The 23,943-nt window shown below is 41.8% G+C and overlaps 1 protein-coding gene across 5 annotated transcripts; it reads right to left on the bottom strand.

The window, feature by feature from the left end:
• Nucleotides 1-12: 12 nt before the first annotated feature.
• On the bottom strand, nucleotides 13-21,674 carry slc38a10 (solute carrier family 38 member 10). 5 transcript variants are annotated; one of them, XM_051417242.1, is made up of 18 exons: nucleotides 21,454-21,674; nucleotides 21,014-21,265; nucleotides 18,361-18,478; nucleotides 17,768-17,813; nucleotides 17,522-17,615; nucleotides 17,206-17,349; nucleotides 14,662-14,786; nucleotides 10,067-10,169; nucleotides 9,498-9,680; nucleotides 8,729-8,840; nucleotides 6,596-6,702; nucleotides 6,344-6,497; nucleotides 4,607-4,783; nucleotides 4,061-4,519; nucleotides 3,887-3,973; nucleotides 3,063-3,083; nucleotides 2,501-2,641; nucleotides 13-2,412 (listed from the first exon to the last, which is right to left on the bottom strand). In XM_051417242.1, the coding sequence occupies exons 2-18, from the start codon at nucleotides 21,101-21,103 to the stop codon at nucleotides 1,118-1,120; spliced, it is 3,456 nt and encodes a 1,151-aa protein (XP_051273202.1). In that variant the 5' UTR covers nucleotides 21,104-21,265; nucleotides 21,454-21,674; the 3' UTR covers nucleotides 13-1,117. The 5 variants fall into 5 exon arrangements, with proteins under 5 accessions (XP_051273202.1, XP_051273203.1, XP_051273205.1 ...); XM_051417243.1 differs by lacking the exon at nucleotides 14,662-14,786 and adding an exon at nucleotides 13,746-13,870; XM_051417245.1 differs by lacking the exon at nucleotides 3,063-3,083 and having other exon boundaries at nucleotides 21,454-21,673.
• Between the last annotated feature and the right edge of the window lie 2,269 nt (nucleotides 21,675-23,943).

The following is a 23,943-nucleotide window of genomic DNA, read 5'->3' as shown; positions in this document are numbered from 1 at the left end:
AACAGCCATGGATTTCATAGAGTGCTTCTTATTTATTATTATCAGCAAAATGTACAGAAATACAATGCACATAGGAAAATAGTCATAAAAATAGCCTCTTGTACAAAGCAAAGGTCCAGCATGTGTTGAAGTGCTAACTGATGGAGGAATTTTCTGAAAAGTTGTATTACTAAGAAACACTACAAACACAGTCCATATTTCTTTCCAATGTCCTTAACACAATGCACATATCTTATTTTCTCATAATTACTGTACTGTTTACAGTAAGAGGTCCAGTGGAAACAAAAAGACCACAAACTGAGAAAAACATTTTAGTTTTTTGTAAAATATCACTACTGCAGCATATGGATTTAAAGGCACTGACAAATCAACAGGAAAGAGATGTTGAAGATGGAATGATTAGTAACAAGAATCATGTATCCAATGGATCAAGCTGCTTCATTGTACACAGTTTATCAAACAGTAAGGCTACACTATATACCTCGTAGCTCCAGCATGAGGTTGTATTCAGATACGTTCATTTGAAAGTATAGTGAAACAACACTTACACGAAGGCGCCTGAACCCACATTACATCCAATATGTGGTAAATGTAGATTCAAAAGGAACCTTAAACCTTGATCACATAACACATTTACAATATTTACATCTCAAAGTAACAGATAACCACAAAGTGACCAGAATATTTAACACAAAATCTGCACAGGAGACGATATAAAACAGATTCTACAGAGACAGACTCCACAAAGCTGGTGAATGAAAGGAAGTGACTCAAATAAAAATAACATAGGCGCCCGGTCTAAACATTCCATAGAATGGTATTTGCATAGGTTTATATACATTTAAACAGTAACCTCTTCAAAAAATTCTCCCCCTAGAGACAAAAATAAGTTAATATTTACATACATTTTGCTCTTTAATAAAGACTTTGGGTTGTTTCTGGTGTACACAGTATCAAGGAAGAGAAAATGTCTCTTTGTCCACAACATTTCTGAAGGCCAGAAAGAATATAAGGCAACAATATCATGGTCCACCGTATTAGAAGTTTTCTGCAGGTGTACAGTGTGTGTTTCTGTCCAATGATTGAGTGAGAATCTGTGTGTCTGATGTGTGTTATTTCACTCCTCATCCTCTGAGGCCTGCTTAATCTGCCGTGAGTGCACCACTGCCCCAGCCAGTAGCTGCTCCTCCAGGGCCGCATGCAGGTCTGAGCCCCCCAACTCCAGCAGGGGCTCCAGCCTCGGCACCCCCCTGGGCACCCCGGTCTTCTCTGGAGGCTCTCCAGCCTCTCTGGGTCCCAGTGCCCTCCGCCTCCGCCTTAGATCCATCTCTCCCTGGTCCCGGATCTTCTCGTGGGAGCCCTGGGGGCGAGCCTCGGCTTTGACGGCCCCGTCTTGCACACCTTCTCTGGGGTCCACCTCAACAGCAACTTTCTCTTTGAGGTCTCGTCCTCCTTTCTTCAAAGCTTCAATGTCTTCTCTCTCACCCCCCGGTGCAGGTTTTATAGCTTTTGCGGCCTCTGCAGCTCCCTCCAGCTGGGCCAGCCTCTCCCGAGCCTCCTCTGCATTTTTCTCTTTCCTCACTCTGTCAAGTATTTCATTGTCTGCCTGCTGAATCTCCTGCTGAAGTCTAGCTTCTGCAGCTTTCTCCTGTGCGAGTTTCTGTTTTACCGCTCTCTCCTTCTCCAGCTCCTGTTCTCTGGCCAGCTTCTCTTTTCTTTCCCTTTCCAGTCGCTCTTTTTCCACCCTTGCCTGCACTTCTTTCTCTATCCTCTCTTTCTCGGCTCTGTCATTCTCCAGCTCTTGCTGTTTGGCCAGCTTTTCCTGTCTCTCCCTCTCCAGTCGTTCTTTTTCCAACCTCGCTTGCACTTCTTTCTCTATTCTTTCTCTCTCTACTCTTTCTAGCTCCTGTTCTCTGGCCATCTTTTCCTTTATCTCCCTCTCAAGCTGTTCCTTTTCCAGTCTTGCCTGAACTTCTTTCTCTATCAGTTCTTTTTTAAGATTTTCATATTTCTCTTTTTCCTTATCCAGGCCTCTTTCTTCATCAGTTGCTGGATCATTCTGAGGTACCATCTGATGGTCACTGGGTCTTTTCTTTCCCAGTGGCACTCCCCTCGCCCCCAACTCACTCTGTTTATGGGATTCTCCTCTAGCTGCAATGTGGACATCCTCCTTGTAAGCTGCCTGAACAGCTACTTTCGGAGCCCCAACTTCACCACCCTTATCCCCAGCTAGAGCTTGATTCTGGGCACCGGCATGAGGCTCAGCTACTCCAACCTGTGGAGCTCCAGCTCCCTCCTTGGGCTGCTTCAGGTCTGAGGCCAGGCCAGACTCTTTGGGCTTTGCTGCTCCACCTTCCATCAGCTCCACGTGTTCTGGGATGCCTTTCTCAGCCTCACCTTCAGCACCAGCCCCTTTAAATTAAACACCTTTTAATATTTATTTCTTAACTTGAACACTACCACCAAGTGTCCTGTCTACAAACATTGTATGTATACGCACCAGCAGGTTGTTTCTGGTGGATTTCCTTGTGTTGCTCTTCTATGACAGCCAATAGTTTCTCCTGCTGGTCTAGAAGTCTCTTCTGTTGCTCTTGCTGCTCTTTGATCACCTGCAGGAGCACGGCGTGGTCGAGCTGGCCCTCTACATGACACAGACAATAAATTAAAATAAGTCACAACCTGCTTTCAGAACATTGCATTAGTTAAGAAGCTTAGTTAGGCTGATGTCGGGCCAGTTGTCTTGGTGAAAAGGGAAGGGGAAATAGACAATATTCCACTATGGTACTGTCTCTTCGATCCATTCAAACACACTCCTCTAGGCCTTTAACATGAACTGGACAGGGCAGTATTGGGCAGCTGTAGACACACACAAACTATGTTAAGGGGTAAGGTGAGTGGGTGGATTCTATACTGACGCATTATTTAGTTATATGATAAAAACACAAATTAATATATGTATTGTACGTATGTAAATATTATGAACTTAACAGATAAATGGCTCACTGAGTGAATGACAGAGCGACAGACCAAGATTAAGAAAAGAGGCAAGAGGGAATTCATACCTGCAACCAGCTTTTTTATCACTGTGATAGGAGTCCGGCAGAGAAAGAAAGAAAAAAAGGGGTAAAGATGGAGAAGGAGAGAGAGGGCAAAAGTAAACAGAACAAGAAAGTCAACAAAAGCCAAAAATGACTGCGTAGTGTATCAAGCCAGGTCAAGAAGTAGGAGCAAGAAATGGATTTTCATATCTCTGCTGTCTTTTACACTATTTGTACTGTCAAAAAAGGTCCAGTAAGCCAGAACAGACCACAGAGAATAGACTACATAGGATAAAACAAGCAAACTGAGATGGGGAAAAGACAGGCAGGGGCATAAACAACATGCAGCAAACCACTGCAAATCCTTTAAAGTTTGTTGCAATTTAGCCAATTAAGGGAAAACCCCCTTACCTTCATTAATCATTTTCAATTTGTAAGGGACAATTTCGAGAATAACTACTGATTGTGTCATTCTTTTCCTCACTTGGGGCTAAACAGACAACAGTCATGTGCTGGGGCTTACTGTCCACAGGACCCCTGTATTTCAGAGGCTTATACACCATCTGCACAAATCTGCGGCTGCATTGCATTCTGGTCAACCAAGGCTACTGTCAATGGACTCAAATCCACACTTCTTCTACATGAAATATTTGCTGTATGATTGTTGAATACATAAAAATGTGTACCAACTTCAAGTTAGCCGGACAAAAATATTTTTATGCAGCTGTATTTTAGATTACATCATATGCAATCAAAGAAAATGTTTTACCAAGTGATACATCTGTATTACAGGTGACCTAGACCATTAACTCATGTCTATACCTCTGGAAGTTTTCTACTCCACTTACCGTCCAGCTTCTCTTCTGCTGTATCTTTGTTGTCTGCAGCTGGAGCCTCGTCTCCAGGAGGATGATGCTCTCCATCAGAAAGTGGAACTGAAGGATCAGCAAATATCATCAGGTCAGTGTCGCATTTTTCCACCCAGCTGCTACAGTTACACAAAAACAGTGACAAATACTCACGTTTCCCTGCAGCGTCTGGAGCTTTGACGACATTATCGACTTGTGCCACCACAGCCTGTTTTTCCACCACAGCCACATTCCCTGCAAGAGGATCTTTTACATGGTCGGGGTTCTCAATTTTCTTTAGCGGAGGAACGTCCTGCTTTTTTCCTGCGTCTGCAACCGGCTTCTCCAGCACCTCATTGGACAGGACTTCACCTCCATCCAAATCCACTCCCTCTTTCCCCACAACAGCCTCTGCGGGCTTTGGTTTTTCTTCAACCTTGTTGTCTCTTTTGTCCTTGGCCTCCACAGCGTGCCCTTGCTCTTCATCTACTTTGGGTTTTTCCTCGCCTCCTGGAACTGGTTGTTTCTTGTCCTCCTCCAGCTCTGCGTTGTTCTTCCTTGTGTCTACCATGACTTCGTCACGAGGGATGGGCGGTTCATGGCGATGGGCCTCCCCCTCTGGCATAGCGACACCTGGGAAAAATATACGAAACTTCACTACTTCTACAAAAGTTAATTGAAGAACCGGTTAAGATTCGAGCACTGGTCCAGTTTGCTTACCAGCATCAGGGCGGTCCAACTGCACCTCTTCGTCCTTGTTCCTTTCGGGTACTTCCACTGGTCCTTTGATCTGCGGTGGCTCAGCCCCCTCTACAGGTTTTACCACATCCACAGCTGGAAGGTCAGGTTTTTCTATCTCCACTGGCTTCTTGTTTGCAGGATTGTCTATATGCATGACTATACACACAAAAAACACAATCTATTACCACACAGGCTACAGCCACTGGATATCACCTCCATAACCATGTTAGACATCAAACATATTGCTCCCTGTTAAGGCAAAATGACTGAGTAAATAAGTCCTTTAGTAATAACTTTATACAACCATAAAAATAAAGTTTTATCACTAGGATATTTTTTACTCTTGTTTAGTACGGAGGTGAGCTTTTTATTTGCCTTTGCAGCATTTTGCACACATTTTCACAAAGCCAGTATATACAGTCAGTCTGAAAAATATGAGACACATTACTGCGCTTGAATTAAGAAACCATAAATGTGACACCTAATTTATTCTATTTTCTCTTGTCTGAGAAAAGTAAAACGACTGTGTTACTATTTAACACTGGCCCTGACATGTACTCTTTATTTTCTTGTACAGTTTTGTTTATTACACACATTAACTGCTGGCATTAAAAAAAAAAAATGAACACCTCGGCATATCCCACACGAACTGTGCATACTGATACCCTCATTTGTAATTGATTTCACTGACTATTTGTAATGAGTTGATCCACTAGGGGGCAGCAAATACTGACAATGGCAATACTGACACAATTGGTGCGGGTATAATAAATGAATAGGGAAAGGAAGAAACGAGAGAGGGAGATGAATTTAAATTGAAAATGACAAACAGGAACAGGTGGGGAGGTCGGACCACGTGGGTTTCACCGGGAGTAAAAATGTGAGGAAAGAATGAAGGAAAATCAAAGAGGAGACGGAGGCTTTGCTGCGTTAAAAAAAGATGCTATTGAAGAACCATGGGGTAAGGAGAGGAAGTGAAACTAAAAGCCCCTCCTGTTTCACCCTAAAACTGAGAACGTTAACTCGTAGGGTTCGTATCCGTCTTTGTTTTGTCTGCACCCCTCTACCCTCCCCAAACCCATATCGCCCTGTTCCCTTTATACAGCTTCAGCTCGCAGGCATTTTAGAGCTGCCACAGGAGATATGGGGGAGATAGGGGTGTAGACCATGTATTTTAGGGGGGAGGGGATGGCAGAAGAAATGAAACAGAGGTAGAAGGGGGGGGGGAATTACTCGAGTTTGAAGGGCATCACTCTCGCTCCATCAATGTCAGGCACTCAGTGCTGCTGTCAGATATTATCAAGAGGTTATCTCCTCACCCTGGCTGTCTGTATATCAGTCACTCTGTCTGTCACCATCTTTTCTTCTCACAGAAAGGAAATAAAACCCCTTTTTTTGCTGTGGCTTGGTGCCTTTGTTTTAGTCTCACTGGCCCTTTGCTACAGCTTCATATTCTCTTTATGTTGCTGTTTAAGGGCGCTGCAGTCCACGACTTTGAAAATAAAACAAGAAATAAACATGTCTCTCGTGCTGCCGGTGCCTTTTGCATTAAATAATTACGTGCGGCACTGCTGTCTGCTCTCAGACGCTACAGAGAACCCTGGCTCTGGCCTGTTGAGGTAAATGTATCCATGGATCATTAGTAAACCACTTTAATCTACATGCCATCAAGTGCGTAAGTGATTGCCAGCCATTAGTGCATGTCATGATCTTTACCGTTCACTTCAGGGTGGTCCTGTGGCAGCGCATTGTTCTTGTCCGGTGCTGGAGGAGGAGGAGCTTGGACCTTGGTGCCGGGACTTGTGGCCGAAATTGAGAGGGTGGTAAAGGTGCTGACCAACAGGATGCCCAGACCCACACAAAGCACCAGCTACAATACAGAGAGAAAGAGGAGAAGCACAACAGGTCAGAGACAGTGAATAAACATATGTTTTAGGATTAGGGAGGTTCTGATTCTGACTATGTCACCTGAGCAATCATCCCATTCTTCTGGATTTTTCTGTAGATGAGAGCAGGACATATGAAGCAGATGAGGCTGCCCATGGTGGCTCCAGTCAGACCCAGAATGGTTTCCACTGAAGAGGAAAAGGGAAAGAAAAATGATTATCTTGTGGTCCTTTTAGAGCAGTGACTCCCAACCAGTAGCCAGATGCTTAAAACTCATAGTATAGATTCATGACTAAAATTGTGTGTACGCATATTATAAAGCTTAATTACTGTGGAATTTAGCACGCAGGCACAAGCCTCATTTCCACTCCCGCAATTATCCAAAAATGGATGCAGAAATGCCCTTAAACAACCGTTTGCATATTGATACTTGGGCCCGCTCCACCACTCATTTGTTAATGAAAGGAACGACAAAGAAGAAAAAGTGATTGTGTCGCATTTGGTGAGATTCTTCAACAGCATCCAAACAGCTGTCTATAAGCATGACCATTACACATGGCTGTGGCTATTTATAGCACCCATACCACTAACTCATCACATATAACACTGCTGTATTATGTCAGTCATTATTATTGAACGTCAGAATGATGTTCAATGATGAAACAGACTTTACAAAGTGCATCACATTTCAGGATCAAATAAAAGACCATTAACAGGGAAATGATAGCAAATGTAAATAAAAAGAATGCTAAAATTCAATAGTCATAAATAATTTAAAATCTAATTTATAAATACGCCTCTGAGTAACGTTTTGCAGAACACTGTGTAGACTGCAAAATAACAGACATCTTTCAACGTATACCTCCTCATTTCACCCGCAGTTATCTCTGGAAAACTGTGTGTACGTCTGGTCTGAAGTATGTGGGAGGTGCGCACATTCTCACCACACATTCTTCTTTTATAAATACCATGTTATGTGTGGGAAAAAGGCATACACATTGTTTCTGTGCGTGCACCTCATTTACACAACTGGCCCCAGGGGTACTTCTACCCCAGGGGGTAATGCTGCAGTTGTCAGGGAGTATGTTGTCGGGGTAATACTAAATAAACTGTTGAAATAATGACCAAATAATGGATGGAATGGATAATTAATTGAAATAGTTATCTTAAAGTAATGGATGAACAGGTTAAATAATTAAACAAAGGTAATGGATAAATAGTATGTTATAACAATACAATCAATTGATATGGGGTAAAAATGTTTGGGAGAAACCTGGTACCAACTCTACCAGAGTTCAGAGGTTTTGCGTCTTTCATAGCTCTTCTGCTAAAAAACTCAAAGAAATTGCCCATATCTATGCTCTACGTCACTAGCTCCATTAATACCTGCCTTTGCCATTCTTAACGGGCACCACCCAGCCCTGGGCTCCCATCCATGGCACCCTGCTCCTAGCAGCAGCGAGCCCTGGCCCCACCCCTGTCTCTGTAGACCAGGCCGGCTGGGCGTCGGGCCTGGAAACCCATCGTTCATCCAGAGGACGGACACCATATTGTCTCCCCCAGATTTAGCATCCATTCTCCCCAGGGTCCTTACCTCCCTTCTCCTCAGTCTATTAGTCTGATTAGATACACAAAGAGCCCGCCAAACTCACTGTGTGTGTGTGTGTGTGTGTGTGTGTGTGTGTGTGTGTGTGTGTGTGTGTGTGTGTGTGTGTGTGTGTGTGTGTGTTTCTGTGTCTAGCCAATCAAAAGTTGAACAAACAGCCACCATATAAAAGGATGAATAAAACATAAACTCATACTAACCTTTACATCTCCACCATTTTTGGAGCGGTTTGTGAGAGGGATGGAAAGACTCAAAGAACCTGACAGAGAGCCAATATTGGTGTGTACATGGATTTGTGTGTGTGTGTGAGAGACAGAGAGAAAGACAGAGAGAGTGTCTGGGAGAATAATAGCCCTATCTTCCCGTCTGCCCGTCTAAAAGGAGATAAAAGTTAGGGCCCTGATTTAAGGACTGTGTTAGAGTGTGACAGTCACTGACTCGTAAAGTCACATTCACACACGTCGTAAAGCTCCCCAGCTACTCCGCCCACATAAAGGAACACATGCACCTTAAAGACCTTTAGTCAGCGAGCTGTACATGTACGTACACACATACAATTAATTACACACAGACACACACACACACACACACACAAACACACAACGTACCGTTGGGGATGAGAATGCCTCCCAGCATGGTGCCAAACACAATGCAGAGGGTGATCGCCTTGAAGCGCAGAGGAGGCATGTATCCCCCGGCTGCAAACGTCCCATCCTTCTGCTGTAAGACGGAAACAGAGAGTGAGATGAGAGGAGAGACATAAATAAATAACATTTTACAAATCTCAAATTTACAATTGGATTTTTGTTTCTTGGGTAGCTTGTGCTACTAAGCGTTTCCAAGTGTTGTGACCACACCGCTCCTTATTTCTCATCATCATATTGCCAACAGTCAGTACTACTGATCTGGCTTCCACCACAAATACAAGTAGGACTTTCTCTTCCCCTGGAAGAGCCAATAGCTGGTTACCTATTGTGCCATATAACAATTATGAAATTCAGATGTGTTTATGATCCTGCAATATCTGGATATGACCAAAATTGTATTAATGTCACAGTTAAGTTTCACTGCCAGGGATTTCTATGTTTCTGTTTTTATTATTACTCAAATTGTGTGACACAGACGATGAGAGTGCTGGTCCACAATAATAAGGCAGCAAGTTACACTTCAGATTACACTAATACATTTACTTAAAAGGAACAAAAGTTAGGATTTAAGGTATATTTAATCCAGGCAACACCAGCCCGAAGGGGGGCCGTCGTAACATTTGTTATTTTCCATACGTCACACACTTTTTTTGAACCTGTATCCAAATCTTCAAACCATTTGCAAACAACTTCCCCATACAGCTAGTTTGTTAGGAGCGTTCAGGCTCACCTGCTGCTCAAAAAGCATGGTGTTGATGGCCTGGCGGCAGGGCAGGATCATCATGGGGAATCCCACAGCCACAGACATCATGAAGCCCACACGGATCATCTCTGTCACCAGGTTGGACGGGAAGTTCATCAACACGTTGCCTGCAATGTTTTCTGTGAAACTGACGTAGCCAAAGAAACCCACCTGGTTGAGAGAGAGAGAGGGAGGGAACCAAGTACAGGGTTGGGAGGAAAGCAAAAAGAAGGAAGATTTTTAGAACTGAGGTTTGGTTCCTCATTGTTTCCTAAATGAAACTTATTGCACACAAATAACACATCTGCTTTGCTGGCTAATGGAAACATCACTTTTCAAGACTATTTTAATGCTAGTTTAAGAGAATAAAAGAGCAATTTTACCAGTGATATAAATATAGAAAATAGAAGAACAGAAGTCAATAACTTTTTAGGCATTGATCTGAAGGTGATCAGGACAAACAGATACTCTGATATCACAAGATTTCCATGTGACAGCAGTGACAGTGGCAAATGTAGCCAGTATAAACGGTGATGGCTGGTGTGTTTTCTACTCACAGTGATGTAGAAGATGGTGACTACATTGAGGGCCGAGGTGAAGATGGTGCTCATGCGTTTGACGGATGGCTCGTCCAGGCTGTCGTAGGTCGGCAGCACCTGCCTGTGAGAGACAAGCAGCCCAACAACAACACAGTCTGCGTGCTGTATGACACAAGAACACACTGGTGCTGCTGCTGTGCATTCATGTGCTGTCTGGATTATCAGATACATAACTTTTGCTAAGAGAAGTCTAACCGGGAGAGTCAGGGAAAGCAGTTTCATGAATTAGCAGAGTTGCTGCTGAAACAGCTGACAACATGCAACATATGACATTCTAGCTATCTACTTAAAATGTTGTGCTGCAAACTGCTCTGTAGATTTCTTTAATGTGCAGCCATATGGAGACCCATTTGTGCCACTGAATAATAAAATGATCCATCTCTCTCCTCATATTCTTGTCAGCATCCAACTCAGACAAGTGATTTCCTTTTGTTAGTTTGAGACAGTGGTCAGTAACACGGCAAATTTAGATTTGTAGTATCTACCAAGATGGTTCATGCCGATACTGTGATGAAAATGAGCAAATTACCTGCATTGTTTGTCAATGAATGTAGTTCACTGCCAATTGCTGCAAAACTGGCTCTCTTTAAAAAAGGTCCAATATGAAGAATTTAGTGGACAGCTGTTTTTAGGTGATTGTACACTAATGAAAACACACCTATGAATATTATATTCCATTTCTGCCAATAAATCCCTCATAAATGTTACTTACTGAACCTTTAGAGGTCAAGTCAAGTCAAACAAGCAAATCAAAAAACTAAGTATAGCTTGCTAAATTATATTTTTTAGATAATAAAATATTAGTGGCATAACCCTCCTTCTGGAGCTTAAGGTGTCTTCAACCAAGAAACAAAACAGCCAGTTTTGTATTATTTATTTATATTATATATAAATATATAGTAAATAAGTTGTTGTTCTCCTGCTAATGTTCTCAGTAATCATTTAAACATTCATTATTAAGTACATTAAGTGATGGATTTCTCCCATGATCAGATAAATTGATTATTACCTGCAAAAATGGGCCCCCAAACCCACACAGTCAGACATAAAGCACATCAACATACAGTTTTGTGACAGCAAATCGACTGACATGCACATGAATGCAACAAGTTTGTCAGCAAATGGAATATTTTCATCACATAAATATAATGTTAGTATTAATCAACGAACAATTAATTTGCTACATTTTTAAATTGCAGTAGATTTTTCAAAACAGCAGCAGATGGAAGTAATGTCATGGCAGTGGGGGTGGAGTGTGTAGGAAGTGTTTTTTTTTTTCTACATACAAGCATGTGCGTGTATGTGTGTGACACAGAATGGGTGACAGTAGTCAAGGCTCGCTGAGGGTGAACCTGAGTGTCTGTCTGTCTGTGTGTAAACCCCAGTATCTGTCTCTGTCATTTTCTCTCCTGTGCTAAAAGAGAGTGTGGCGTTGTGGAGGGGACCATCGGCACATTACCCAGTGAATTTACAGGCTTTATATATAACAGCGAGTGCCTGGCAGGTTTTAGAGCATTATAAACTTTCCTGGCAGACTCTTTGTGCTTGCCTCCTCTTTTTCTCTCTCTCCTTCATGTGAAAGGAAGAAACAAGAGAGAGAGAAAGGAACCATAACTTTCTCTGCCTCTCCTTCTCTCTTTGCCTGTCTCTCTTTCACACACTCTGGTTTTATGAGAGAGCACTGTCCCATGGTGCTTTTTCTTGATGCTTGTTTAATCTGCAAAACCAGTAAATCTCGTAGCCAAGGTTAAATAAAACGGCATATTGTAAGTGGGGAGCTAAAGCATCTAATGGTCACTCAATAGTCCAGACTCAGAGGCTAATGTGTTTTTGCTTTAACACTGCCCTTAAATGGAGGAAATATGACGGTGAAGGTCTTCAAAGTGAATGTTGGGAGCTGTGTATGTGTGCTGGGAGGGCTTGAGTGTGTGCTGTAGATAATATCATTAACTTGGAGTTGAAAGCATGCTGACAGTAGCATCACAGAGGGACATTTTTGCTGCACATGTTATTCTTATGTCCCTCTATTATGAGCTAAATGCTCCTCACTATTCAAACGTGCAGCCAAAAAACAACGGGGCCAGCTCCCATCCCGTCATAATGGTGATGTTAAGTAATGTTTTAACTGAAAGTAAACACATTTCATGAATGTAATAAAAATCCAATGTGCTGAGAGCTGTTTAATCAGCCTGTGAATACATCAGTGTGTGTCTGTAAGATGGCAGCGGTCCAATGTGTTGATTAGTGGTTTGGCTTAAGCTGCCTGCCGCCTAACGGAGCGCTCGCCTCGCTCGGCCTGACCGCAGGCCAAGAAATCACCCTGCCAAATATCACTCAGCACCGCTAGTGGGAACCTACGCACAAAACACACAAGCACACACTTACTTCTTCTTCTAACATGCACACACCTCGCTTGCTAATGAACGCACTTGCCATACCATAATGTTATGTTGGCTTTGTGCGATTACATTAATTAAAACCTCGTTTCAGTCTCAAGGCTACAGTCACCCACTCCTGCCACTTACCTCACTCTCTCTCACACAAACAAACCCATACAGTAACACCACCCAAACATCTGGCTTCTAATGACCTCACCGTAACACTTCCTGCTTCCTGCCCCAGCACTGCATTCAAATCAAAGATAAGACTTGGTACACCCGGATCCCACTAGACCTTCACACATTCCCTTTCACCCGCTCAACTCACCGCAAGCCCAGAGCAAGCACTAAAGCGCAGAGGACAGGACAACAAGAGGCAGGGACAGAGCATGCAGATGGATGAAAATGGGCAATGAATGAATACGGCTGTGAGAAGTGATATGTAGTGATCTCTGCCATCACTGTGGACGCAGTTAATGAAATGCCAAAATTAGCCTGGAAAAAAGAATATCTCAATAAATGTATTTGCCACACTAGCTAGGTCTGCATCGCTGTCCATTTCTCCAATCAGAAATGTTGAAAAATGGACAGAAACTTCACCAAAATGTTTTTATTCTCTTTATTTTTTATTAACACTGAAGAGCTTATTATTCTTTCAGCTGTAGTTCTCATTATAGTTTTTGTGACAATTAAAAGTCGCTCGACATCTGAATGGCATCATTTACCAGCAAATATTTGCTTTCTGTAACCAAAAAGAGTTTTATTTGTGTCACATCAGAAAAAAATTCTACTTATTTTGGACAAAAAGTCTCTACTGAGGTTAATTCTAGAGAGAGCAGACCTAACAGTGGAGCAGAAACCGATGAGCTGACTGTGAACAGCACATTAGCAAAAATAAGCAGCCTCTCTTTGCAGCTAGAAATCCCTCAACAACAACCTCATCTCCGCAACCAATTTGTGTGAGTCTTTACGTGACAAACTCACCCCAAACCCTCCACTGTGGCTTAAAGTAGCGGTGCAAGTACACATGCACTAATTGTGACATTTGCTTAATTTCTACATGCAGCAATGAAAGATTTAATTCACTGTGGTGCTGCAGGAGTTATACAGTGGAAAAGCCCCCATTGGAGAACCTACCCACCTCGTGATTTTAGGACTACTGTCAGATTTTCAATATTCAGAATCTTTTCTTCGATTCTTGTTTGACATTAGTTTTATTACATGGTCCTGTGCGGGTGGAGGGCGGGAGGAGTACTTACGACTGACAGGCGAAGGCCATCCCACAGATGGGGAGACAGCGAAACACACCCTCCCAGCGCACCACATTGACCTGTCCTAGCCACCAGCCGCTGAGCAGCCCGTGTTTGAACGAGGACAGCACCATCTGAGGGGAAGGAGGCGGGGGGGAGGGGGGTTACGGCCCAAACCAAATGAAGACAAGTGGGGGAAGAGCACGAAGAAGAGGAGGGGGGCTGCACCCATGCCGACGGCTCACAGACAGATAATGAAAGTAATGAATGAGGAACGAAAACCAGAGAAAATGAAGAAAGGGAAACAACAAAAGAGACATGTCAAGAAACCCCATACTGAACTAAAAACCTGTCGTAGCTAATTTGAGCGATGAAGGTGATACGTAGTGAATAAAAGTAAAATCATAAATTTGATTTAAAAAAAAGAAAAGAGGCTTATGAAAACAAACTATAGACAAACTACTCCACAGGTTTTTGATCAGCATGCGTTTCCTACATCTTGCTCCTTTAATAACCTGATTAAGTCCCAAAGGACAGCAGAACACTCCATAACCCTCCACCCTTCCACACCCAGGCTGCCCATCCTGGGTGTGGGCCGGTGGTGGGAGGGCAGCAAACATGACACTTTCACTTCAGTATATTACCCTCCTCTGCCTTATAACTACTGCCACCAAACACACACGCACACAAACACACACACACACACACACAGTCACACACAGTCACAGAGCTCAAATGGCTCAGACCAAAACCCAAAACCAAAATCAATTAAAATGTGAAAAATGGGGATGACTGAGAGGAGCGGGCGGAAGGTTCAGGTAAGCAGGAGGGGGAGTAGAGTGGCGGAGAAAACATCGGGCTTCCTTTACTTTCCACGCCCCCCACTGCCCTTACGGTGGTGTTATTTTGGGGGTGGTTTACTTACGGGTGACAGCAGAAGGTTGTGGCGATAATGGGCAGGCACTGAATGACGCCCTTGATGCGCCACAGGTGAACCCGCTCCACCCAGGAGCCCGAGATTATGCCGTAGCGCAGAGACGACAACACTATCTACAACACCGCCAACAGAAACAGCAGTGGGACAGAGGGGAGCAAACAAAGGGTGCAGAGGAGGAGAAGAGGTAGTCAAGGAGAGTGAGGGAGAGCAGAAGGACACAAGGGAAAAAGAGGAAGAGCAGGAAGTGGTACAATGAGCAGAAAGGAATAGGATGACAGGAGGGAGGGAAGGAGGAAAGATACATCACTGTTAGAGGGTTAGGGGTCTGGACTGGGCCGGGCCTGGATCTGAAGCCAGACACACACCACACACCAATGCTCCAGGTTATCGCCATGCTACGGAACTACAAGTCACATCACAGAGAGAGTGTAAACAGCAGTGAGGAGTCTGTGTAAGCAGCACTACAGGTCAGTAGAACCGTACACACACACACGCGCACACACGCACGCACACACACACACGCACACACGCACACACAGACTTTATGTGTGCACTTAAAGAGTAAATGAGCTGAATCACATGAGGCAGAAAACTGCTGCTGGACTGTCAATGGAGTCAAACTTTTTAGTATGTCACACCTCTGACCATTCTTCAACCTAGTAAGCAAAGATTCATCAGCTGTGAGCGGGCTGTGTGTTTAGTGCTGCTTAGTGTTGTACCAGTTTCTACTTCAGTCACACGGGAGTGCAGTGCTGTGTCCCCTCTTTAAGTATTAATAGGAATACTGATAGCAATGGTTTTTATATACGTTTTGTAGGAGTCAAAATGTGCTCCATGCTGTTCTGATTCCTGTTGGGACTGGACTGTTGTCTCTGCTGAGTTTGCACTAGTACTAAAACAATCTGTTCATGAATTAATTGGACGATAAATTACCACGGTTTTTGGACAAAAACTAGCTATTCGAAGTGAAATCTAGGAAATTGTGATCAACATTCTTCACCATTTTCTGACATTTCATAGAATACTTAATAAGAATAAGATAAGATATTAATCAATATGGGAAAAATGTGTTGCAGTCTTAGTTTGCACTGTGGACGGATTGTGGACATATCTAAAACACTACTACAAAGCAGTCTGTACAGGGAAAAACTGATTGTGTTTGTGACCTCACAAGATGATTGCTGAGCCATTACTGTATGAACTGACATGTATTCCCATCAGTAAAACGTCCGTATGACTATATAGGTGTCCACCCGTTTGCTAACAGTTACACTTTGTATTGCTGTATTTTTATGTTCCTTAAAAATAAACTATATCAGAAAAAGCCTCTACAGCGGAAAAACAATCTTTCAAATAGAAAGAGGAAATTGTTTTATAAACAAGTACAAAAGAGTATCATATTAAATACTGGTTGGAGCGTTGACAGAAGTGCGGCACACATGCAGATAAAAAAGTTTCGAACAAAGACACAACCCCAACATTATCAAAGGGTCGAAGAAGGGCTAAAAATATGACTTCTTTAACTCCTCAACCTTAAATCTTCTTTCTTTTTTTAGCTCCAAATAAAATATAGGTGTTGCTACAATATGCTATATACTGTACAAACCAATGAATGGGCTACAAAAGTCCAGAGGAAGTCTGAAATATATAAAATGCATGCATGCAGACAACAAATGAGCAAATATAGATAATTAAAGAAACAGTTTGAGATTTAGCACAGTTGATTACCTGACCTCCATTTAGTTTGCACCTACAGTGCTTAAAATGTCTCCAGTGGCCATTTCAAAGTGGTACCGCCTTCCCAGGGGAAAGTCTTTGTTTCAGCCTATAAAGAGCAGTGCAGCAATTGTTTTCTGTCTGATGTGATTTAGTGTGGATTTGCTCTTTAAAAAAAGAGGAGCAAGACAATATTGCACTGGTAAGAAGACATAGTTCTGTACAATGGAGCAAATAAGGAAGAATTAACAAAGAATACAACAAAAACATTTATCCAAAGAATATTCTGAAAATCAAATAAGTTAAAACAGAGAGCAAAGTCAAAGATGAAAGTTTGTATGTTATAAATGTGTCTGCAGTATTTATATGTACTATGTCTTTGGGGGAAACGATGACAATTGAGAACAATGGCTTCAGAATCAACTCTAGTGCTTTAGGAAAACACATAACATAGAGAACATAAAAACACATCGACATCATTGGACAACAAATCCTATTCAAAATGCTGTAAGAAAAGCTGTCCTTAATTGCTATGACTAAAAAAAATTAATTTGTACACCTTAACAATTCTGAAGTTTAGCAGGAATGATTTAAGTAAATGCCATCTTTCTGTCCTGCAGATGTCAGATTATGACTGCATGTTGTGATAAACTACATATGACAATTGTGCTGTGCAACCGAATACCTAACTTAAAAAAGTTCTGTTTCGTGCATTTTCATTGTCATGTTTTGTAAGCAAAGCTGAAGTGCGTTTCCACTGCAGTCTATTCAGATGCATTGTGTGGAGTGTAGCTGTCTGGGTGTTGGTGGGCTCACCGTGAACATAAAGAAGGTGTAGAACATGAGTGCCATTGCGGAGAAGGACTGGATGGAGGACATCATGTTCCTCTGCAGACTCAGAGGGAGGACGATGAACAGAGACACAGCAAACAGGAGCAGCACGCGGAAACTGAAGGTCACCTTTATAGGACAGTGACATGATAATAATACAACATTGTTTCTTAAGAACTTACAGTTATTAACGGTTTTGGTTGCTTGAGAGTAAAGTTAAGGGGAATGCAGAAGAGAGCAGTGGAGACAAAACATATGACTTGCTCATGAGGGATGAATATAGCAAAAAATGATTTCAAACCTGTAAACCTAACAGCTGGGCGAAGAAATTTGAGCCCAGATCAGCTATCACAACGTAGAAGGCAATGCAGGTCCCCAACATCAAACCAATCATACTACATGGGGAAAGAGAGGAGTGAAGACTCATTTATTATTAGTGTCTATGGTTGGATTTTTTATACGTCTATTATTTATCTCATTTGTAAAGAATCAAGTCACTTCAAACACAGCATAATGTGTGTGTAAATCAATAATAAATAAGACTTGCCTCGTCTCCACCAGTGTTTTTCCTGGTTTCCCGTAAGCATGGAAGGCTGCAGATAAAGGAGTGACATCAGTGTGAACAACAAGTGGACCAACAGATGTTAGTCCTAAAAATAGTTTATTCAAATAACATCTATCAAATAACAATAACCATGCTTATCTATCATTCCCAACACACTTGTTATTCACTAAGCGTACTACAGTACAGTAGCTTAAACTTAAAATCTGCAAGATTATTTATTACCAGTGTGGTTAGTGATGTGGTTTACTGTAAAGTAAGGTTAACTTTCTGTTGCTGATCCAATTTTATCTGACTGTTCAGTCATGATGGCTGTTGTTGATACTGCTTCCAACTTCTTCCTCTATTTAAAAAAAAAAAATCAGTGGCTGCCAAAAAATGTAACACACACCACGCCTTGTACAACAGAGAGCTGCAGTTCCTGCCAGAAACTGCCCACTAAGAACAGTAAAAGTTGTAGATGTTAGACCTTTCATTAACTATAGAAACGCTGAATCATTATTGTACCGTGCAATATAGAGAGCAGCAGCAAATCATTTACCCACATTAAAATGTCACTTGTTAATATTTAAACGTACCCAATCCCGCATAGGTCCTTCTCTTAGTGTTGCTCGCTGTGTGGACCAGGAACATGCAAGACTTGTGGGTCATCCACGAACAGAAGAACAACAGGATAGTTCCCAGTACTATCCCACACTGTAAGAAGACAGAGGCACACTTAAACACTCAGCATACATACATACATGCATACATACGTACATACGTAGAGTTGCCCTGAAATCTGGTCATCTTTCAAGTACAAAATGCTGAATAATGTCTTTTATCTGTGTTCAAAGTGACCTTGATTAAGTCTTGATGAGTGGTGATGTTTAGTTTATTTAATACATTTACTTCATGATATAACAAAAGGAGAAGATTCACGTGGGAATGATCATTTTTCTTTTTCACTGAAAGGGTTAGGGTTAGGGTTATTGATATGTTGATTCCTGATCAATTTTGTGTGTGGAAAAAACTAATGTGCCTACCCAGGTTTTAAGCGTCAACGAAACTGATTTATTATCTCTGAGTAGATAAAAAGGCATTTGCGTGACTTGAGTATGCCAAAGCTTTAGTTTAACCGCTTTTTAATTTAGAACCAGTTCTCAACTGGAACCGGGTCTTGATTCAGATCTCTAATATTTGTACAGCATTCGTTTTCCTTCCCGTACTCATGCAAAGAGTGTCAAATACATGGCATTCCTGGAATTTAAGCCCATGTTTCAGCATATTTCCTCACTTACTCAAATGTACAGACATTACAGCTAGCACGGTTATCAAGTTTCTAAGTGAAAAGAGGCCACGCTTTGGACTGTTTCTTCCTCTCCACCATGACTCCTTCTTGTTGCAAGTTTCCAGCAGCGTAGTTTGTTTTGCAATACACAACAGTTCTCAGCTGGAACCGGTTCTCTATTCCCATCCCTAATTAAAACCATGATGATGTGACATGTATTGGGGTCTGTCCCAATAGACATGTTTTCTTTCAACAGCTCTATAGTACTTCATTATAATGCAGTTTTGTCACATATTTCACATTCTGCTTCTGCAATTCGGATTATGCATTCGGCCATATTGCAATTTTGATCAGCTTTTGATTAATTGTGCAGCCCTAATGCACACTACCCAGGCTGTTTTCAATTGACATTTATAGTACGAAAATCAAACAACTTTGTTCACATTTTAAAGAAACTGATCCACCGCCCTTATTAGAGATGTGATTTGTCTGAAATATAAAATAAATATACTGTATTAATAAATTGCTTTTCTTAAAATCTCAAAATATGTAAGATATGTATTGTTGTTTTTTGATTCAAAGGGAACTCAAGGGTCCAACTAAAATATTGTTATGTTGTGGAAGTGCCATCCTCTATCCTCTTAAGTTCGATAAGTTAGACACTGCAAACATTTTGAACTTGCATTTTACTTGTTCGGTTCATAGCCACACACAACAAACACAGAGAGACAGTGAGGCAGGAAGTGGGCAGAAATACTTCTCAGTAAATAGTTTCCTGAGAACATAGTTTTATCACAGTGAATTTAAGGGTGGGGGGCAAAGCCAAAGAGTATTTCAGCAGAGTTTTTGCAAATACATCAGGTTTCAAAAAGTAGCATTTCTACCAAAACCTGTAAGACAACATGAGTGTGTGAAAAGACTCTTGATGCAGTCGGTCCGTTTATGTTCAACCAAGCATGCATTGAGCTTATGAGGAAGTTACCAGGCTATGAAAGTTAACAGTCAGTCATTCAATCAATCATTAAGTAAATTTCCCTTTGGAATGATGTCTTTGTTTGTTTTGCGTTGTCATTTGTCCTGTACAATGACAACACCGAACACAAGGCCAACATGAAACACACTGTCACCAAGCTGAAGATTACACTGCTCAGCTTTTGTTGATAGCAAGATTCAACACAGTTTGGGGGCTGTAGTTTATGTTGTGTTATATGTTATGTTCCCATCCATTTTATATCAGCGAGGTTTGACCAAACATTAGAAACACCTCCGTAGAAGTCAGCCCTTAATTCCCTTAACAGTAACTGACTGTATATAATTATTATTTCAATCAACTACGTCAAACATAAGCATGTTAATTTGTACTTTTCAGATTTTAATATATATTATTAGATTGTCATGGGGTGTGTATATTGCTTGATGTGTGGTGTTAATAAAATTAAATAAAAGCTAATATTAATGTTGCTAGAAACATTTCCCTACACCTATATATCTGATTTATCTGATTAAAACAAAATATAGGTAGTCAGTGATGGAAAGTAACAATACAGTGTACAGTACAGATTTACAGTGCCTGTATTTCCATTTTTCTACTTTATACATCTGTATAGTTATACATTTTTCAGTGTAGGTTTTTATATACAAGATATATAGTATAATAATGCAGGTAAAATGGCATTAAGGTACTGCTTATATGTTAATGCATCAATAATAATGGCCCTATAATATAATTATTTACCATTGACAGGGGCCATTCTGCACTATGAGTACAATTTAAATGACAATACTTCTGTTATAGTACAATTTAAATGCAAGACTTATACTCCTTATTTTACTTGCTAAGTAAAGCACTAAACACTCCCTCCACCACAGTATAGAGTCAAAAATAAATAAACAAATAAATAAAGGTTTGTGTTTCGTCACCTGCACACCCGCAGGTGCGCGTGCAGCGGCAGGTGACCCACCTGTTTGAAGCAGAAAGGCATCGTGAGCACGCTGACTCCGACGATGCTGTTCACCACGTTCATGATAAGACCCCAGTTGGACGCCGTCATGTTGAGCCGTGTGTTGACAGGCGCTCCTTCGGTAAGAAAATATCAACCGACCCGGTGGAGCGTCTGTGTGGTAACGGTGTGATATGCGGTCCACAGCCGGGATTCGGGACTAAATTCCGGGTGTGTTTTTCTGACTCCTCCGCCGATCAGTGACGTGGCGCTCTGGGAGGAAACACAGAGACACAACTCAGTTTGACGTTTGACACATTTTAACCTTTCGGCCTCTTGTAAAACACCCAGTAACCCAACACAGACACGAATATAAAATGTATTAAAATAAAGACCAACAGGTCGGTAATATTATATAAGTTAGTAAGCTAAAGTAACGGTTAGTAGTTTCATTAACTCACCTTTCTCTGCGTCTACTGCGCCCACCGCCCCGCTGCCCTGTTTACGTTATCATCGGGGATTTTGTGACATTAAACGGTCACTTATTGTTGATTAAAATCACGCCTTTGTTTGTGTGTCTGAGCTACAGGTAAACGGAAACTCAGGAGAAGATGATAACTACAAATCCAACTTGGCTGTTTTTTCTGAACGCGTATCCAGGAAGTAGGGACAGCAGCCGAGGAGGTAGAGAAGACAACAAAGCCTGCTGGTTTCATTACTGTTGAAATACTTGAGCGCCCACTAGTGGCCACATCAGACGACGTCCCGTCCCCCCCTTTTTCCTTTACGCTCTACTTTCTTCCAGCATATTCACGGTTTAGGACTTCATGTTTTCATGTTCTTTAAAACTTTAGAGGGAAATAATGTTATTTTTATTTAATTATGTTTATCTGACGCCTCTGGCTACAAGTTACTTTTCACTTTTTTTTACCTTAAAAACATATAATAAGCTTAGAAAATACAGGGAATTGTTAAAGATTAAAACAGTAGCTCTCAAGCTTTTGGCTTTTGACCTTTTACAAAACCAGGGTCTATTTAGGGCCCTTTGTCATGTTTTAGATGTATGTGAGTTGTTGTCGGTCTCGCCAAAGAGTTATTAACCCTCTAAATCTTTCAGGTGGTTTCCTTCCCATAAAACTGCTCAAATATTTCACAAAAAGACTTAGAGAAAGAGAGTTTTTGCAACTAAATGTGGGACCCTTTTGAGGGGTGTCTGAACCCCAGGAGAAAACTACTGAATTATATAAATGAGTAAAAACCAACTCTAACTCAACTGGCTACAACAGCAAAATGCTACTGACTCATTGATGCATCAGTGACAATCTAATTGTGTCATATGTATTAATGTATCTGTCACATGAGTCATTTTTCTGCAGCAAGAGTACTTTTACTTCTGATACGTTAAGCTCATTTTACTGATAATACTTTTGCATAAATATGATTTTGAATGCAGGCCTTTTACTTGTAATTGCACATTTTTACATTGTTTTATTCTTAACTAAAGGACCTGACTAGTTCCTCCACCAGTGACGAGCTCTGTAATGATAACAATACCAACAGACAATGCATGAATCCTGTTTTTCCAGATGCCTCAGAGAGTCCCTTCAGGAAAGGGAAACAGGCAACAGAGGGATGCGAGGGATAAAGGTGTGAGAGGGAACAAAAAAAGACTAAAACAGAAACAGGCCGATCGTGGATGACGTCAGAGAAAATAGTCAGCCCGAGCACCTGAAATGTTGCTGGCAGTAATAGCTGGGTTTATTTCCGTCATTCAAAGCGCCTGCCCGGTGCCCTCTCTGATAGATGGCTATTGTGTTGTTTGACCAGGAAAGAGAAGAAGGAGCGAGGGGCTGGAAGTGAGGAGGGGAGGGGGGGGTGAGGGTTGACCTGGGAGCTTTCCCCCAGCCGGGTGTGCTTTCCCCCGGGGACGGAGGATTTTCAGAGGCAGGGATGTGATGAAGCTTTGAGAGGCGGACGGGGGGGAATTTTGGATTGTATAGACGTTTGTGTGTGTGTGTGTGTGTGTTTGCCTTTGTGGAAAGATTGCAGAAAGTCCTGTCTGAAGAATTTGTACATTCTTTCAATTTTTATCTCTGAAAACACACTTTCTAGACTTGAATATGTAACACATTTTTAATCTTACACATTTTTATATAGTTGCTATCATTATGAGATTTCTTTTTTTACACACTTATTCAGTCTTATTTTTTCCTGTGCTATCTATTTTTTCCTTTCATTGTTTACTAGTCTTGCATTTTTACCCTCCCATAAAGCACTTTTTAGGTCTGCCTTTTTTACTTAAATGATATAAATAGAGTTTGTTGTCATTATGTGTGCATGTGTATGAGTGTGTGCGTGCATATGTGTGTGATCAGAGAGGTTAAGACAGGAAAACCCTGGCCATTGTGCACAAGTGACCCCTCAAAATCAATGTGACAGACCGGTTGATTGGCTGGAGGGTCCTGTCTCTCTGCACCTAATCCCTCAAGGTAGACCCTCAGCCAGGCCTGCTGTGCTCATAAGTGTGTGTGTGAGAGAGTGTGTGTGTGGATGTATCTGTGCTTGTATGTGTGTCTTTCTGCACCTAATCCCTCAAGATAGACCAAAGGCCATGGGATGGGGTATTAGTGCAGTTACAGGGGGTCAGGCCAGCATGTGTGTATGTGTGTGTGTGTGTGTGTGTTTGAGAGAGAGAGAGAGAGTGAGCACTACTCCAAGTCCAATTATACTGCAGAGTACCTATGTATTTCTATAGGACTCAGTCATGTGTGGAGGTAGTAGTGGGTTTTAGGGTGCGGTAGGGGGGCAAATTTTAGGGCAGATTTGGACGGATAACCCAGTTGGGACGAAATTAGACGCAGGCATCTGGATTTGACCTGGGGCCCTCGCTGTGACCCCAGGTCACTTAGGGGTCATGGGGCACAAAGCAGAGCGCTGACCCTGCACAGGTC

The sequence above is a fragment of the Dicentrarchus labrax genome, unplaced genomic scaffold (genome assembly GCF_905237075.1).
Source record: "Dicentrarchus labrax unplaced genomic scaffold, dlabrax2021, whole genome shotgun sequence".
Classification (NCBI taxonomy): domain Eukaryota; kingdom Metazoa; phylum Chordata; class Actinopteri; family Moronidae; genus Dicentrarchus; species Dicentrarchus labrax.
This window is presented reverse-complemented; position numbering and strand designations above follow the sequence as displayed.

Bases quoted from the DNA above. Each gene is read 5' to 3' on its own strand.
- slc38a10 (XM_051417242.1), bottom strand. From the start codon at position 21,103: ATGACGGCGTCCAACTGGGGTCTTATCATGAACGTGGTGAACAGCATC. The intron at 4,520-4,606 runs GTAAGCAAACTG...TATTTTTCCCAG, and splicing joins GTTGGACCGCCCTGATGCTG to GTGTCGCTATGCCAGAGGGG. The intron at 3,084-3,886 runs GTAAGTGGAGTA...CTCCTATCACAG, and splicing joins AGCAGAAGAGAAGCTGGACG to TGATAAAAAAGCTGGTTGCA.